The sequence below is a fragment of the Carcharhinus amblyrhynchos genome, chromosome 6 (assembly GCF_965287045.1).
Source record: "Carcharhinus amblyrhynchos chromosome 6, sCarAmb.v2.hapA, whole genome shotgun sequence".
Classification (NCBI taxonomy): Eukaryota; Metazoa; Chordata; class Chondrichthyes; order Carcharhiniformes; family Carcharhinidae; genus Carcharhinus; species Carcharhinus amblyrhynchos.
The window spans coordinates 52154171-52172757 of NC_137329.1; the positions used below are offsets into that span (position 1 = coordinate 52154171).

The 18587-nt window shown below is 43.6% G+C and overlaps 1 protein-coding gene across 2 annotated transcripts in view; it reads left to right on the forward strand.

Moving 5' to 3' along the window:
* The window catches only part of LOC145343922 (EF-hand calcium-binding domain-containing protein 4B-like), a 163623-nt gene that overhangs the window by 89568 nt on the left and 55468 nt on the right, over positions 1 to 18587 (forward strand). For both annotated transcript variants that reach the window (XM_080190456.1, XM_080190455.1), the window contains 5 exons: positions 1664 to 1775; positions 7145 to 7316; positions 9755 to 9901; positions 10430 to 10520; positions 13490 to 13585. In XM_080190456.1, the coding sequence (XP_080046582.1) occupies positions 1766 to 1775; positions 7145 to 7316; positions 9755 to 9901; positions 10430 to 10520; positions 13490 to 13585 (516 nt within the window). In that variant the 5' untranslated portion in view covers positions 1664 to 1765. The remainder of the gene's footprint in view (positions 1 to 1663; positions 1776 to 7144; positions 7317 to 9754; positions 9902 to 10429; positions 10521 to 13489; positions 13586 to 18587) is intronic.

Genomic DNA, 18587 nt, shown 5'->3' on the forward strand with positions numbered 1-18587 from the left:
GTTAAGTATCCTCCCTTGACATTTGATCACACTGCCATTGCTGTAATCCTAAGATCAAGATCCCACAGATTACCATTGACCAGAAACTGCACTGGGCCAGCCATACAAATACAGTGGCTACAGGAGCAAGTCAGAGACTGGGAATTCTGTGGCGAGTAACTCACCTCTTGACTCCTCAAAGCCTGTCCACCATCTACAAGGCACACATCAGGAGTGTGATGGGAATACTCTCTACTTGCCTAGATGAGTGCAGCTCCAATAACACTCAAGAAAATCAACACTATCCAGGGCAAAGCAACTCACTTGATTGGCACCCCATCCATCACCTTAAACATTCGTTCCCTCCACCACCAATGCACAGGGGCAGCAGCGTGCACTATCTATGAGATACTCTGCAACAACTCAGATGTTCCTTTGGCAGCAGCTTCCAAACTGCGACCTCTACCGCCTAGAAGGACAAGGGCAGCAGGTGGATGGGAACACAATCGGGAGTAAGTTCCCTCCAAGGCCTGGAACTTCATCACTGTTCCTTCATTGTCACTGAGTCACAATCCTGCACCTCCATTCTGAACAGCACTGTGGTGTTCATACAACATATGGACTGCAGCAGCTTAAGAAGGCAGGCATACCACCACTTTCTCTGCACTATTAGGGATGCCTAGCCAGCGAGGCCCACGTCCCATGAATGCATATAAATTTTTAAAAAAGTTGAATTGTTTTTATTATCATTTATGTGGAATATTGAATGACTGTGACAACAACTTATAATTACACAATATTGCTCCGAGTGCTTGACAAAAATGGAAGGAGAGTTGGGGAAAGCCATTGCAGAGAGGCAGTGGAATGATGGAAGCTTGGTCAAAGAGGACGGTTTTGAAGTAGGAGAAGGGGAGAGAGTTGCAAAGCTGTTAGGAACGCTGGATCTAGATGTCTGAAGGCATGTTCACAAATGGTGGGGCAAAGAGGAAGAGATGCACAAGCAACCAGAATCAGTAAAAAAATAGGTTTGGGACTCTGTATAACTGGATAAAATTACAGAAATGGAGAATGTGTAAGACCATAGAAAGAACACTTTTAAATTAGAGGCACGGGGGACCAGGGGCTGCTGTATTTCAGTGAGAGTAGGGTGATCAGTGAGCAGGGTTGCCTTGAGATGGAATATGGGCAGCATTGCTTTGGATCAACTGATGTTTACAAAGATGGTTAATAGGAGGGCTGCAAGGAAAGATTTTGAATACTTGAGCGCAGAGTTAGCAGAGGCACAGATAAAATCTCTCAATTTTCTGATGCAAAAGCTAATTGAGAACGAGAGATGATTAGACAACACAATACTTTATTTTGCAGCAATCATTATATAGCACATTGTTTTGAATGTAAAGTACTTGTTCCTTTCAGGAGACATTTTAAACAAAAGTAAATGTCTGCTTCCAGTTCTAGATTAGTTTTGATAAACTCAGTCCTCCTCAAAGCTATTAAAGTGGAAATGCTTTTCCCCATTTGAAGCGTACACTTACTGAACACTAAGTATCAGGAATGGTTCAAAGGGCCTTTGCTCTATATTTTGATTTATTTCAATGTGGTCGATCATTTTTGTGTTGATTTTGCGAAGTGTTGTTGAACGACTTGATCACCTTCTATGGAACTGTGCTTTGTGTTGTTGCAGAGATTGCAGAATGAACTGCCTCTGACTCCAGAGCAATTGGAAGCTGTCTTTGACAGTCTGGATCAGGATAACAATGGTTACTTGACACCAGCAGAGTTCAGCATGGGACTTGGTACGTAACGTGAGCCCTCTTGTAAATTTTCAAAATAGTTTTGTGATATAAACTGGCCATGACTTTTTACCTTCAGTGCACTGAGTGGAAAGACTGGATTCTAAGGACAGGATTTAATGCACATGGCAAGGGGCCTGAATGCTGAAACAGAGACTTGTGGCAGCCTCACTAACCTGATTTCCTGGAGCCCCGTTGAGATTGAGTGCCTAATTGGCAGTCGGGAACCTGCCACCAGGGGTTCCAGCTCCATGGGAGTCACTTAATTGCTGGGCTGGATATCTTGCCCCTGAGAGCTGCCAGCCAATCAGAGGCTGGAGAGATCAGCACTGCTGGTACAACATTCGGGCAGGTCCTGAGGATAACAGCTGAATCCTCAGTTAGAGGTGATTGTGGGCATGGGAGGAGGGGTCACAGGGACGGGATTTCTGGGCAGGGGTGGGTGGTCGAAATTAATCATAGAATCCCTACAGTGCACAAGGAGGCCATTCGGCCCATTGGGTCTGCACTGACCACAACCTCACCCACGCCCGATTACCGTAACCCCACATATTCAACCTGCTAATTCCCCTGAACTTAGCATGGTCAATCAACCTAATCTGCATACCTGTGGGAGGAAACCGGAGCACCCGGAGGAAACCTACACAGACATGGGGAGAACGTGCAAACTCCACACAGACAGTGACCCGAGGCCGGAATTGAACCTGGCACTCTGGCGCTGTGAGGCAGCAGTGATAACCACTGTGCCACCATGCTGCCCCCACCCACTGGGAGCAGTGATCGCTCCCTTTCTAATGCTGGGTCCCTCAATCGAAAACTGAGTGCCTGAGAACTCCTCACTACCAGGCTGCAGGCAAAGCCGCAAGGATTTGCTGGGACTGCCAGCTGTTAAGTGGCTACTTAAGGGCCTCTGAATGGGGCATCTGCCATGCACCCTTCTCATTCTGAGCTTGATGTAGGGGAGATGGGCAGATGGCAAAGTCCCCACCCTACATTCTCCTGCCTCCGGAAGGGCATTCCTTCGTAGATCTTGGAATAAAGAGGGTTGGAATGGAATTTAATAAATCCAGTTGCTATAATAGACAATGTTGGCTAATGGCCACACTTTCAATGCCAAAAGGGTCATCAGCCAGTGAGAGTAGGAGGAATTTCTTTCTGTGGAATTCTTTGCCACGAAGTGTGGTGGAGATAGACAACGTTGTTTCTTCTGAGGGAAAAGCTGCTGTTAGTATTTGAAAGGCTGTGTTGATTGGCCAGAGAAATTAGTTTTTGTTTCCTTTAGCAAAAACGCTGTGCAGCCACAATGGTCTGAGTCTGTGCAGAAAATGCTTTGTGGCCTTTCACCCCAAATTGCTGAAAGTCCTCCTACAGAGAACTGACAAGTTCAACATTTGCTCAGTAATTGAAATGAAAGCATTCTGAAAGCAGAGGATGATTGGAGTTTTTAAAAGCCCAAATAATATTGGGCCAGATACAGGAAGTTATATCCACTAAGCCTCACAGTACCATAATAAATGATTGTAGGAAGTTTATTGAATTTAAATGGATAGAATTGGATGAATAAACCAGCAGTCACTATACCTTTTGTCTCTTCTATACAAAAAGCAGACGCACTTTCCCTCTAAGTGAAAACAAAGGTAATATGGGTAGAACTACTTAACTACAAATCAATTCTTCTTATAATTGGAATGATCCTTTCAACTCCCACACAGGTTATAATTATGGGTTCTGTGTGGAAATAGCAGGCATATTTTGAATAGGGTATGTTACGTAAGGATAGCCTCACTGATGCTGGAAACCATTGGCAACACTGGCAGTTCTGAATTCACCCTAATTTTCCTTTTATGTCCCTGATGTCACTCAGAACAGATTCAATATTAATTAGTTGTGAAATTAGTGCACATGTTAAATCTTCATTAGCCCTCTGCTGTAGTTGGAATATGTTGTTGATGACTGCGATCCTTTCATCTCTTGTTTTGAAGAAGAAATGAAATATAAAATAAAGCAGGTTGCTACGATCTCCGTGGAGATTGATATTTTTTAAAGAGGTGACTTTCCCAGTGGCCGATGGAAGTAACCGGAAGGAAACAATTTCACTTTTTGGGACTTCTACTGAACATAAGAACATAAGAAATAGGAGGAGTAGGCCATCTAGCCCTTCAAGCCTGCCCCGCCATCTGAAGTGGATCAGTTCCACTTTCCCACTTTCTCCCCATAACCCTTAATTCCCTTGCCTATCAAAAACCTATCTACCTGTGTCTTAAATATATTTAGCGAGGTAGCCTCCACCACTTCAACGGGCAGAGAATTCCAGAGATTCACCACCCTTTGAGCGAAGAAGTTCCTCCTCAACTCTGATCTAAACTGCCCGCCCCTTATCTTGAGGCTGTGCCCCCTAGTCCTGCTGTCCTTTCTAAGCAGGAAGAATCTCTCTACCTCTACCCTATCTATCCCCTTCATTATCTTATACGTCTCTATAAGATCCCCCCTCAGCCTTCTAAACTCCAATGAGTACAGACCCAGTCTATTCAGTCTCTCTTCATACTGTAATGAACAAACTAAAATCAGCATAGATCAGACCTTAGTTAATAGGCAACCAATATGCCAATCAAAGGAAAGGAACTTTTGCATTAACTAATTAACACAATCAGCACTTACAAACCTTTTCTGTGCCGTGCTGAGACAGATGTGTAGCATCATGAAAATAAGTTCTAGACTTACCCCCAGCTTGCCAACAGGCTCAATTCTACCTGCTGTACTAGGGCAAAACTTTGAGTGGCATTTGAAAATTGTCTCACTTAGCCTAAGTTTTCTAGAATTGACATTCATTAGACCCACACCTGTGTTTCCTTGTTCCTTAAATCTCCAGAAGTCCCATTTGTTCTGTGTATTCGTTTTGAAGAGAAAACCAGCGCTCACAAGCATCCTGCTTGGTTGCTAACACTAAAACAGCCCTTCTCTGCTCTTCACAACAGTAGCTGTTAGTTTCTGCATACTCTGTTCTTTGGTCTGTCTATTCACAAAGCAGTTGTCCTCTTTGTGTGAGATATTTGTCAAGCTGTGAAAACTGTCACTTGATTTTCAAAAGGTTTCTGTTGAAGTTTCTTCCCCATGGTAAGCAGATCACATTGACCTGTTACCATCCCGCTCATCCAGAGTCAAGGAATTAAAAAGTAATTCTTTCTGGGTGGCACAGTGATTAGCACTGCTGCCTCACAGTGCCAGGGACCCAGGTTCAATTCCAGCCTTCGGTGACTATCTGTGTAGAGTTACACAATCTCCTTGTGTCTACATGGGTTTCCTCTGGGTGCTTTTGTTTCCTTCCACAGTCCAAAGATGTGCAGGTTAGGTGGATTGGCTATGTTAAATTGCCCGTTAGTGTCCAAAGATGTGTAGGTTGACAGCTGAGTAGGATAAATGAGGGAGGGGGGATTACAGGTATAGGGTGGGAAGCCTGGTTTGTTAGATAGTTGGTGCAGTCTCGATGGGCTAAATGGCCTCCTTCTGCACTGTAGTGATTCTATTCTATGAACATCCTGTCTCATGTTCAATTAAAGGGGACATTCTAAAACCTAACTGTCTTGTAAAGCTCAGCATTTGTAACAAAATGAAAAGTTTATGATTTATTTGGATGTTTAGGAAAACTTTCTCTATCTCTCTGCAGTACCAAATAACTGACCTCCAGTAAACTCTATGCCTCTGCTGGAAGCTTGATGAAAAACCTAGGGCTTGATTTTTAGCTCCTGTTGGAGTGCGAATTGGATAGAGGCAGGCACTAAAATATATCACTGGCCTGGATGAAGGTTCCTTGCTTCCGTCCTGATCGGTACTCCCATTCACTAAGGGCCATTTGAGGTAATTAAAGGAAGTTAACTGGGATTTTCCAGTTGGCCTCCGGGTTCCACAAATGGTGGCGACCAATTTAGCTGCTTTCCAGCAACATATTGGGATGCCAGCACTCCAGACAAGCCCAATGCCCCCTCCCCTCCCCACCTATCTTCCTGGTGCAGCCGCAGGCCACCCTTTCAGGAGACAACCTCCCCCTAGTGGTAGCCTGGCTGCAAATGCATTTTTAACTGAAACACATATAAGCTGGAGAGAGGGCACCTCCATTTTGAAATTACCTCTCTTATCTACCAGCACAGCCTGCTGTTGTTTTCAAACTGGAAGGCCTGTGATTGATCTGCTGCTTCAAGAGCTGGAGCCTGCCTCCTGGCAATTAGTTGGTCACCCTAGTGAAGATCATACTGAGTGGTCATTTTCAAGTGTGGTGGCTGCTGATCCCTATTTGACCCTGATGGCAGGGTTCTAACATTTCAGAAGGAAATGTCAATATGATAACTGCACATTGATTAACCATAACCCAGGGACCTGGGTTCAATTCCCGGCTTGGGTCACTGTCTGTGTGGAGGTTGCACATTCTTGTCATGTCTGCATGGGTTTCCTCTGGGTGCTCCGGTTTCCTCCCACAGTCCAAAGATGAGCAGATTAGGTTGATTGGCCGTGCTTAAACTACCCTTAGTGTCCTGAGATGTGTAGGTTAGAGGGATTAGTGGGTAAAATATGTAGGGATATGGGGGTAGGGCCTGGGATTGTGGTCAGTGCAGACTCGATGGGCTGAATGGCCTCCTTCTGCACTGTAGGGTTTCTATGATTTCTATGAAGTGTTGGAATTGAACATTATTGATAGAATTATTACTTTATCATGCAAAGGGAGACATGAATGCAGTGGTAATGGCACCAGACTAATAATCCAGAGACCCAGGCTAATGTTCTGGGGCAATTGGTTCAAATCCCACCACGGCAGCTAGTGGAATTTGAATTTGGTAAATAAGTCTGGAATTTTAAAAGGTTAGTCTTGGTAAGCGTAACCATAAAACCATTGTCGATTCTCAGAATTACTGGCTAACATTACGTTTGGGCTGATGAGAGGCAAGTAGCATTCACATCACACAAGGGAGAATCTAACCATTTGCCCATGACTTTCAACGGCAATGTTGTCATGAATCCCATACTAGCAGCATACAGGGGGTAGGGCCAAGGAAACAAATCAGGGGCTCTAGTGTTTCTCCTGTTTTAGACCCCCACATCCTTTGGGCACCCAGTATGTGCCCAAACTTTTTATATTGCTTTGGAAAAACTTTATGCCTGTATTTATAAAGCCCAGGTGTCAGTATGATGGATTTTGCAACCATGGCTTTATCAGATAATTGCAAACAACTTGGTCACTCATCTTATGCAACCAACTTCCCTTCTCTGAAGCTGGCCTGTTTGTCTGACTAGAAGCAACCCCAGGGGCTTTGCTTGTCTAAGTTTGAGTTCTTCTTGATCTATTGGTGAGTAGCTTGTAAGAGTGTTTCTTGGATATACAGGTCAATTTATAGGCGTCGAGGTATCGCCAGCAACAGAGAGGCTAGAAAGCTCCCAGCTTGAGGAAACATTCGAGTCTGGCTGGTCTGACGACCTGGATATCATAGACGATGAGGAAGAGAAGCGATTTTGTTTTATGATGCAGCACCTTGGCGCTTCACAGATCTTTGAGGAGTAAGTATTCTACAATTCTGGTTCAGTCATTCATTTTGTCTCTTGCATTCAATACTGTCCAGAGTCAAATTCTTAACAAGTGGACCAAACCACAAGAATATCTTTGCGTTAAGTTTTATTCCTCTTTGGTTGAACATTTCTGTAGTGCCAGTATTGTTGTTTTTAAATATGAAATTAAAATTCCCACCATGCTTCACTTCATGAACTGTCAAAAAGCTCTATTCCTTATCCCATTGAGAAACTATGGGCCGGAATTTTCCACGCCCCCACCTGCCACGAGAATTGGAGTGGGCAAGGCGTGGACCATGGATGTGTCTGTGGAATGTACTATTGGTATACAGTGAAAAGTATTGCTTTTTGTGTGCTCTACAGACAAAGCATACCATTCATAGAGTATATAAGGGAAAAGAAAAGGAGAGAGTGCATAATATAGTGTTACAGTTATAGATAGGATGTAGTGAAAGATCAACTTAATATATAATAGGTCCATTCAAAACTCTGATAGCAGCAGGGAAGAAGCTGTACTTGAGTTGGTCGGTATGTGGCCTCAGACTTTTGTATTTTTTTTCACCGAGAAAAGGTTGAAGAAAATATGTCAGGAATGCATAGGTCCTTGATTATGTTGGCTGCTTTTCTGAGGCAGCAGGAAGTGTAGGCAGAGTCAATGGATGGGAGGCTGGTCTGTGTAGGGACATGTCCTTCACTACGCTTCTTTATCTTCTTTCTGATGACTATCTCCTTTATTTTGCTGACATTGAGAGAGATAATTATCATTGCACCAGATTCTCTATCTCTTTCCTGTACTCCGTCTCATTATTGTTTGAGACCTGACCCTGGGAGATATCTTGTGTGTAGGTGTTGGTTGATAATCAAATCAGGTTTCACTGGGCAACTTTCCATGTCAGGCAATTGTGCTGACATTCCTTACCTTTGACTTCTGGTACAAGAGATACCGAAGAGGTTATACGAAATGGGATTTGAGCATCACTGGCAAGATTATCATTTGTTGCCCCTCCCTAATTGCCCTTGAATTGAGTGACTTCTTAAGACATTTCAGAGGGCAGTTAAGAGTCAATCACATTGCAGTGCATCTGGAATCACAAATGGACCTGACACAGGGAGGACGTGCAGATTCTGCACAGTCACTGAAGCTAGGAATCAAACCCAGGTCCCTGGCACTGTGAGGCAGTAATGCTAGTCACTATGCCACTGTGCCAGTTTCCTTCCCTAAAGGGCGTTAGTGAACCAGATAGGTTTTTATGACAGTCAACGATCACTTCATGGCCACCGTTACTGAGACTAGCTTTCAATTCCAGATATTTGAAGTAATTAAATTTAAATTCCATCTACCACCATGGTGGGATTTGATCCTGTTCTCCAAGAACACTAGTCTGGATTACGAGTCCAATGAGATCACTACTATGCCACCATCCCCCCACCAACTTTACTCCCAACAATTTGTGCTTTCAGGATATGAGGAAAGTGGGAACTGAAGGAAAAAACCCTTATGGTTTTGTTAGAAAGTTTAATATACTGGCATGTATTAGAGAGACAGAGAGAGATGAAGAACTCTTGTACAGACTGAAAGAGACAAAGACATAATTGGAAATCTAACCATGTTAGTGGGAATTTACTTGGCTTTTTAATGAGCTCCTGTAAAATTGGATCCAGGACTGTAAATATTAACAAAAGTCAGCAGAACTTATCCTGTGTACAATATAACTTTATTTCTGGTTTGGTTTGGAGTAAGTGGTAGTCATTGAAAATTGATTCAACTTTGACCACTGTTCATCTTTTGGTCACAAGGCATCACAACAAAAGCAGTAGGGCAGTACTTTATTCAATGGACAGGTTAACAACTTATAAATTTGGTATGTGATAAAAGCAGCAATGAAAGGCTAGCCTTTAGATCTTGCAAAGGATACAGTTAGGTTAAGAGGGAAATGAATGTGGTCAATTTGGAGTTATTTTAAGTTAAGATAAATAACTCAGTGATGTGGGGAAGCAAAGCGCATTGATAATTTTGTATGACAAGGTAAGGAAAGGCTGTACCCACTTGAAATTGGTGAGCCTGATTGGCTGGTGTCCTCTCTGCTCACATGGTGTGATTTGGGCTTGGCCTTGTATGACCAAATGTTTGCTCAAACTGCCTTCAAAGATTGCACATGTGTAAAAGAAGTAAGTTCAGATCAGGGAAAGTTGTTGTTCGACAGGTGGGATACCTGTCTATATAGATTAACATTTAGGCAGCACAGCACATCCAAAACATAATGTGATCCAACTATTTCACAGATTGACCAGCACTATTGTAGCTGATGGAATATCTATGGCTTAGAACACTGACATAATCCATTCATATGACAGCATTGGAGTGATCCATTAACCTACTGTTCATATTGGATATGAGTGGGTAAAGTCTTCCTTTTCTTCCCTTCCAGCCAAAGTGAAGTGAGGGAGTTATGGACCAGATTAAGGAGAGACAAGCCTGAGCTGCTGGCTAACTTTGAACAGTTTTTATCGAAAGTTTCGACGCACATCCAGGAAGTGCAGCATGACAAGGAAACTATGGAACAAGCATTGAAGCGGTAATCCGTTGCAATCTTTAGTAAGCTTGGACTGTGTCTTGCATTCAAAGGTTGCAAAAATTGACTTGGTTCCTGATGATTATCCAGCAATCCCCACTGAAAAATGTTTATTTACAGATTTCAGGTGAAGACAGACACTGAGTTAGGCCATAATGTCTTCTACACCCATAGTGAATAGGGCAGCACTAACTGTCTAGGTTGGCAAAGGAAGTATGTACACTTGGGTCTTAAATTCTTGACAGGAGGAGAGAAAATAGCAAGAAGAGAATCAAAATGTCATGCAAAGGTGTCAGAAATGAAATCTTAAGCTTTCTGTTTGAATGTTTGACTCTTTTTGCTTTCCTGCTATTAACTTAAAATGCTATTTTTCTTTGTTCGGTCACTAACTGTTTCCATGTTAAATTAAAAGAAGATTATTTCAAGATGATTTATTTTGTTCAGAATCTGTCTGTTGCCGCAATTAGTGTGAAAGTGTGCAGAGAGTTTCTATTTTCTAGTCTGAATCTCCTTTCTTTCCCTTAAATCCAGGAGGGAGTGTGATCATGACCGAGAGGTCCGATACCTGTATGAAGAAATGGAGCAACAGATTAAAAGAGAGAAAGAGAAGCTGTTGAGTCAGGTAACTGTTGAGTTGTTTTGGAGGCATCAATAATTCAATTATGTTCCATTTCTGCTAAACGGTTTTTAATAATCATTCCCTCAGAACTCTGGATATGAACTTATGTTTTGGTGTATCCCAAGGAATCTATTCATTATATGTCAAATTTGGCACATGGCATCTATATTTCCTTCACCCAGCATTGATAAACCAGATAATCTTGTCATTTATCTCATTGTGGCTTGTGGGAGCTTACTATACACAAACAGGTGTCTCCCTCAAGATAACAATGAATACACTCCAAAGGTACTGTGTTGGCTGTGAAAGCACTTTGGGAAGTCGTGAGATTGTGAAAGGTGATATATAAATTCAAGTTCTTCCCTTTTCCTTAAAGTGACTAGAAAACCTTTTGAAAGATGTTAGGTGAAGGATACATTTTGGTTGGGATACTGGGAAAATTCCTCTTCAAGTAGTGCCATGGGATTGCTGACATTCACTGAGCAGGCAGCCAGAATGGTGCCTTAATGTTTCTTCTGAAAAAAATGTCACTTCGTACTATGCAGCACCATCTCGGTTTTTCATTGACTCATCAACCGAGTTTACCTGCTCAGATCTCTGGAGTGGAGATTAAACCCACAACCTTCTGATTCAAAGGCAGAATGTAATCACTGAGCCAAGGCTGGCATCTTGTACTGGATGTGGAGATGCTGGCATTGGACTGGGGTAAACACAGTAAGAGGTCTCACACCACCATGTTAAAGTCCAACAAGCTTTTGGAATGCTGTTCGTAAGTAAGTGAGATGTTGCAAGTTTAGGCAAGTCATGGGGATTACAGATAGTGTGACATGAACCCAAGGTCCCTGTTGAGGCCGTCCTCGTGTGCTGAACTTGGCTATCAGTCTCTGCTCAGCGACTCTGCGCTGTCGTGTGTCGTGAAGGCCGCCTTGGAGAATGCTTACCCGAAGATCAGAGGCCAACTGCCCATGACCACTGAAGTGTTTGTCAACAGGAAGGGAACAGTCTTGCCTGGTGATTGTCAAGCGATGTTCATTCATCCATTGTCCTAGCATCTGCATGGTCTCCCCAATGTACCATGCTTTGGGACATCCTTTCCTGCAGCCTATTAGGTGGACAACGTTGGCTGAGTTGCAAGAGTATTTACTGTGTACCTGGTGAATGGTGTTCTCACGTGAGATGATGTCATCCATGTCGATGATCCACGTCTTGCAAAGATTGCTGTGGCAAGGTTGTGTGGTGTCGTGGTCACTGTTCTCCTGAAGGCTGGGTAGTTTGCTGTGAACAATGGTCTGTTTGAGGTTGTGCATTTGTCTGAAGGCAAGAAGTGGGGATGTGGGGATGGCCCTGGCGAGATGTTCGTCTTCATCAATGACATGTTGAAGACTCCGGAGAAGATGTCGTAGCTTCTCCGCTCCGGGAAAGTACTGGACGACGAAGGGTACTCTGTCCACCGTGTCCCGAGTTTGTCTTCTGAGGAAGTCAGTGCGGTTTCTCGCTGTGGCGGATCAGAACTGTCGATCGATGAGTCAAACGTCATATCCTGTTCTTATGAGAGCATCTTTCAGCATCTGGGAGGTGTCTGTTGCGATCCTCCTCGTCTGAGCAGATCCTGTGTATATGGAGAGCTTGTCCGTAGGGGATGGCTTCTTTAACGTGTTTAGGGTGGAAGCTGGAGAAGTGGAGCATTGTGAGATTAGCTGTGAAGACTTGCATTCTAATCGGTATTCTGTAAATTGTGTGTGCCTTTATATGCCCTTCTCTGATCAGAACCTTCCACACACCTGATGAACAGCGTTCCAAAAGCTTGTGGGTTTACTATCAAATACACTTGTTGGACTTTAACCTGGTATTGTGAGACTTCTTACTATCTTGTACTGGAGACAGAGGGAATGATTATCCTGGAACCTAACTGGCCACAAGCAGAGAACAGATGATGCATTTTACAGCAGGTTAACCAAGGTGAGGGTGGCCAGATGTCATAGAGCATAGAGGTTTACAGCATGGAAACAGGCCTTGTGGACTACCTTGTCCATGCCACCCTGTTTTTACTACTAGTCCAATTTGGCCACATCCCTCTATACCCATCTTACCCATGTAGCTGTCTAAATAGATTTTAAAAGACAAAATTATCTATTACTGCCTCTGGCAGCTCGTTCCAGACACTCACCACCCTCAGAGTGAAGGAATGGCCCCTCTGGATCCTTTTGTATCTCTCCCCTCTCATCTTAAATCTATGCCCTCTAGTTTTAGACTCCCCTGTAGATGTTGACTATCAAGACTATCTATGCCCCTCATTATTTAATAGACCGAGATGTCTGTGCATTCCAAGGACAGTCCCAGATGAAATACTGCATCCCTGGGCAACCAACTTTTCTGGAATAGACCCCAGTTAATGAAACTCAGCCCCAAACAAATACAATTAGTGACTACACGGGTTCAAATTGGAAAACCTCGTGATCCCAAGCTGCCCTGGGGTTAGTCAATAAAGTGGCTGGGGCTGTGTGGTAAGGAGTGCTCGGATTGACAGAAGAGATGCCAATCGCTCTTCAAGAGGAAGAAGGGTGGACTCACAAAGGCATTTCAGTTTATGGAGGGGATCAAGTCCCTGGATCATGACCAGGTCTTGCATGTGTTTCCTTTGAAATTTGTTTGAAGAGAAAACAGCCCCAGAGCGAAATTGGCCAAGTACTGTAGCTGCTAGTAACAGGATTGATGGGCAGTGAGTGGAATGAGGCAGTGTGGATGTCCCAGGAACTGAATTAGATGTGGAGGTCTCAGGAACTGCATGCTCAGTGGTCTTGGGTAATGTGGGCAAATGGGCTGTGCTCCTGTATTTGATTTAAAAAATATGGTTACTCTGAGGAAGGACAGAGTATTTTAACCAGCTCCGTTTACTGCAGGATGCTTAAAAAAAAGGCTAACTAGTACACTGCAGCATTTTAATTGATTGTTCTTGCAATACATCCCTGCAGGATATATGGAAGCACAACGATCGAAACCATCAGCTGCAGAGAGAACTGAAGAGTAAGGAGCAGGACTTAGAAAATATAATTCTTAAGCAGAAGAAGGTATGATGTGACTTATGTGAAAGCTCACAGGTCTTTTCAATGTATTGGTTAACTATGGGATGTTTTTTGACAATTTTTCCATAGAGAGAATGTTGTGGGAGGGGGAGAAATAGAGTTTCATTTAAGAAGTTTAAAATATAGCCTGCGTGATTGCTAACCTATCCAGAAACATTCAATTTCTCCACCATCGATGAAAAGTGGCAGCAGTGTGTACAGAATATTGAAGGGCCAGGATATGGTGGACGTGGAGAAGATGTTTCCATCAGTGGGAGAGACTAGGATCTAAGGGCACAGCCTAAGAGTAAAGGGGTGACCATGTAGAACCGAGATGAGGAGGAATTTCTTCAACCAGAGGGTGGTGAATCTGTAGAATTCATTACCACAGAGGCCTTGAGTGTACTGAAGATGGAGATAGACAGGTTCTTGATTGGTAAGGGGATCAGAAGTTATGGGGAAAAGGTGGCAGAATGGGGTTGAGAAACATATCAGTCATGATTGAGTGGTGGACCAGACTCGATGGGCCGAATGGTTTCCAATATGCACTGTGGGAACACGCCAAGGTACTTTGGGCATCGCTTCCAAACCCATGACCACTACGATCTAGAAGGACAAGGGAAGCAGGTGTTTGGGAACACCACCACCTGGAGGCTTCTCTCCAAGTCACTCACCATCCTTACTTGGAAATATATAGTTTAAAGTTTATTTATTATTGTCACGAGTAGGTTCACATTAACACTGTAATAAAGTTACTGTGAAAATCTTCTAGTCGTCGCACTCTGGCTCCTGTTCGGGTACACTGAGAGTGAATTTAGCATGGCCAATCCACCTAATTGGCATGTCTTTCGTACTGCGGGAGGAAACCCACACAAACAAAGAGAGAATGTGCAGACTCCGCACAGACAGTGCCCTCAGCTGGGAATTGAACCTGGGTCCCCGGTGTGTGTGGCATCAGTGCTAACCACTGTGCTACCATTGCTGCTACGCTTTCATTGTTGCTAGGTCAAATCTTGGAACTCCTTCCCTAACAGCACTATAGCTGTACCTACATCTCAGCAGTTGTTGAGGTTCAAGAAGGCAGCTCACCACCACCTTCAGAAAGGTGATGAGTGATGGGCAATAAGTTCCAGCCTAGCCACATCTTGCAAATGAATATTTTTTAAAAAATTTCATTCACAAGTGTTTCATCTGAACAATTGTATCTGGATGAAAGACAGCTATAATGTAAATTGCTCCAAATGTTAAAATTGTTCACAAAACTGTAAGTTACATATTTGTTAGCCTATTACAATAAGCACCAGATGCCCATTTTGTTGAAGTCTTGGGTCCAGGTTGCTCAGTAGGTGATTTTTGCCAGCCTTTCATTCTGACTATAAACTGTAAGAAATACCTATAGACACAATCGAATGGCTTTGAGGGCAAGCTTTCTCTACATGGCAGAATCAGTAAGAGTGACCATCATGTAGTTCTTGTGGAGATGAAATCTGTCTTCACATTGACTATACTCTCCATTGTGTTGTGTGGCACTACCGCCATGCTAAATGTGATAGATTTTGATCAGATCCAGCAACTCAAAACTGGGCACTCATGTGACACTGAGGGCCGTCGGCAGCGGCAAGATCGTATTCAACCACAATCTGTAACCTCATGGTCCAACATACTTCCCGTTCTAGCATACCATTGAGCTGGGGGATCGAGCCTGGTTCAATGAAGAGTGAAGGAAGGCATTCAGAGAGTGCTACCAGGCATGCCTAACAATGAGGCGTCAACCTGGTGAAACTAGAACACAGGACAACTTGCATGCCAAACAGAGGAAGAAGCAAGTAATAGACAGAGCTCAGAAAAACTGCAGCCAACAAATTAGATCCATCTCTGCAGCCCTGCCACATTCTGTCATAATAGGAGACAGAGGGTGGTGGTGGATGGTAAATATTCATCATGGAGTACAGTTACGAGTGGTGTGCCTCAGGGATCTGTTTTGGGGCCACTGTTGTTTGTAATTTTTATTAATGATCTGGATGAGGGTATAGTTGGGTGGATTAGTAAATTTGCTGATGACACCAAAATTGGAGGTGTGGTAGATTGTGAGGAAGGGTGTCATAGTCTGCAGGGAGACTTAGATAGGTTGCAGAGCTGGGCCGAGAGGTGGCGGATGGAATTTAATGCAGAGAAGTGTGAGGTAATTCACTTTGGTAGGAGCAACAGATGTGTCGAGTATAGGGCTAACGGGAGGACTTTGAATAGTGTGGATGAACAGAGGGATCTAGGTGTGTGTGTACATAGATCCCTGAAAGTTGGGAATCAAGTAGATAAGGTTGTTAAGAAGGCGTACGGTGTCTTGGCGTTTATTGGTAGGGGGATTGAATTTAGGAGTCGCAGTGTAATGTTGCAACTGTACACTACTCTAGTGCGGCCGCACTTGGAGTACTGTGTGCAGTTCTGGTCCCCGCATTACAAGAAGGATGTGGAGGCGTTGGAGAGGGTGCAGAGGAGGTTTACTAGGATGTTGCCTGGTATGGTGGGGAGGTCCTATGAGGAGAGACTGAGGGATTTAGGGTTGTTTTCGTTGGAAAGAAGGCGGCTAAGAGGGGATCTTATTGAAACATATAAGATGATTAGAGGTTTAGATAGGGTGGATAGTGATAGCCTTTTTCCTCGGATGGAGAAAGCTAGCACGAGGGGGCATGGCTTTAAATTAAGGGGGGGTAGCTACAGGACGGATGTCAGGGGTAGGTTCTTTACCCAGCGGGTGGTGAGGGATTGGAATGCCCTGCCTGCTGCAGTTGTAAATGCGTCTAGTTTGGGGGCGTTTAAGAGATCTCTGGATAGGTTTATGGACGAAAAGGGATTGGTATAGGCTAGTGGGTCATTGTGTTTGTAACTGGTCGGCGCAACATCGTGGGCCGAAGGGCCTGTTCTGCGCTGTAATGTTCTATGTTCTATGTTCTATGACAACAGAAGGAAGAGGAGGAAGTCCCACAATTATCCCCATTCTCCCTTATAGGGGAGCGCAGCACATCTGTACCAAATACAAGGCTGAAGCATTTGTGACCATCTTCATCCAGAAGTACTGAATGAATAAGTTTTAAAGTAAAAAATGTTTATTAGTCCAAGTAAGGCTTATGTTAACACTGCAATGAAGTTACTGTGTCTCGGCCTCCTCCTGAGGATGTAGTGTCACTGATGGCTGTCTTCAGCCAATTTGATTTACTCCATGTGATATTAAGAAATGGCTGAAACCACTGAATATTGCAAAGGCTATGGCCCCTGAACACTTTCCAGCAATATTACTGATGACTTGTGTTCCAGAATTAGTCATTACCCTAGCCAAACTGTTCCTGTACAGTTACAATACTGGCAATGTGGGAAATTGCCCAATATGTCCTGTCTATAAAAGCAGGAAAAATCTAACCTGGGCAATTACTGTCCCATCAGTTTACTCTCAATCACCAACAATGTAACGGAAGGTGTCATCAACAGTGCTATCAAGAGACACTTAGTCAGAAATAACCTGCTCACTGATGCTCAGTTTAGGTTCCCACAGGGCCGTTCAGTTCCTGATCTCATTGAGGCCTTGGTCTCAGCATGGACAAAAGAGCTGAGCTGAAGAGGTGAGGTGAATGTGACTGTCCTTAACACTGAGTCAGTCTTTGACAGACTGTGGCATCAAGGAGCTCTAGCAAAATTGGAGTCAGTGGGTAACAGGGAGAAAACTCTGTGCTGGTTGGAGTTATGGTTTGCAAAGGAAGATGATTGTGGTTGTTGAATATTACTCATCTCAGTCCCAAGACATCACTACAGGAGTTCTTTGGTAGTGTCCTACACCCAACCACGTTCAGCTGCTTTGTCAGTGACGTTCCCTCTATTGCAAGGTCGGAAGTGGGATGTTCGCTGAAGATTAAATGTTAATCATCAATTGTGAGTCCATAGGTATTGAAGTAGTTCATGTCCATATGCAGCAAGACCTGGACAACATCCATGCTTGTGGTGATATCATTTGCACCATACAAGTGTCAGGCAAAGACCATTTCCAACAAGAGTCAATCTATTCATCTCTCCTGACATTACCACCTCTGAAGCCTGCTTTATCAACATCTTGGGGAGAGGGGGGGGGGGGGGGGGTGGGGGGTCGTCACCATTGACCAGAGATTAACTGTGCCAGCCATATAAATACTGTGGCTACAAGAGTAGGTCAGATGCTGGGAATTCTGTAGAGAGTAGCTTACCTTCTGTCTCGACAAAGCCTGTCCACCATCTACAAGGTCAGGAGTGTGATAGAATACTCTCTGTTTGCTTGGATGAGTGCAATTCCAGCAATACTTGAGAATACTATCTATAAGATGCACTGTAGCAACTCATCAAGGTTCCTTAGAGAACACCACCTAAACCTGTGACTGCTCCTACCTAGAAGGACAAGAGCAGCAGATACATGGGAACACCAACACTGTCAAGTTCCTCTCCAAATCACTCACTGTCCTGATCTGAAAATATTTCACCGTTCCTCACTGTTACTGACTCAATCCTGGAACTCTCTTCCTAACAATAATGTGGATGTACCTACCCCACAGTTGTTCAGGATGGCAGCTCTACAGAACCTTCACAAGGGAATTTATGTGTTGACAACAGATGCTGCCTTAGCCAGTAACATCAACACCATGTGAAACCAATTTAAAAAGAGAGTGTAGCTTTGTTTAAGTCAAACAAGGTGGGTGTATTATAAAATTTTAGCTTTGCCTCATTAGATGTTTTTTTTCTGTCTACCTTCTATATGTTTATATATAGGGGCATGACTGAAAGACTTCCTATTCAGTTCTGACTGCAAAGTGATACTATTATTATTGTAAAATTAGATATTGGGTAATTTGGATACACTTTGAAACAGGAAAGAGACTGCTTTCCTGGAGTTGATCAGCACTGCTACAGCAGAGAGAATGGCAAAGGCAAGATCTGAATAGTGATTTTGTTGTGAGAAGGTCACCTGGGAATACTTAATTTTCTTTCCTTT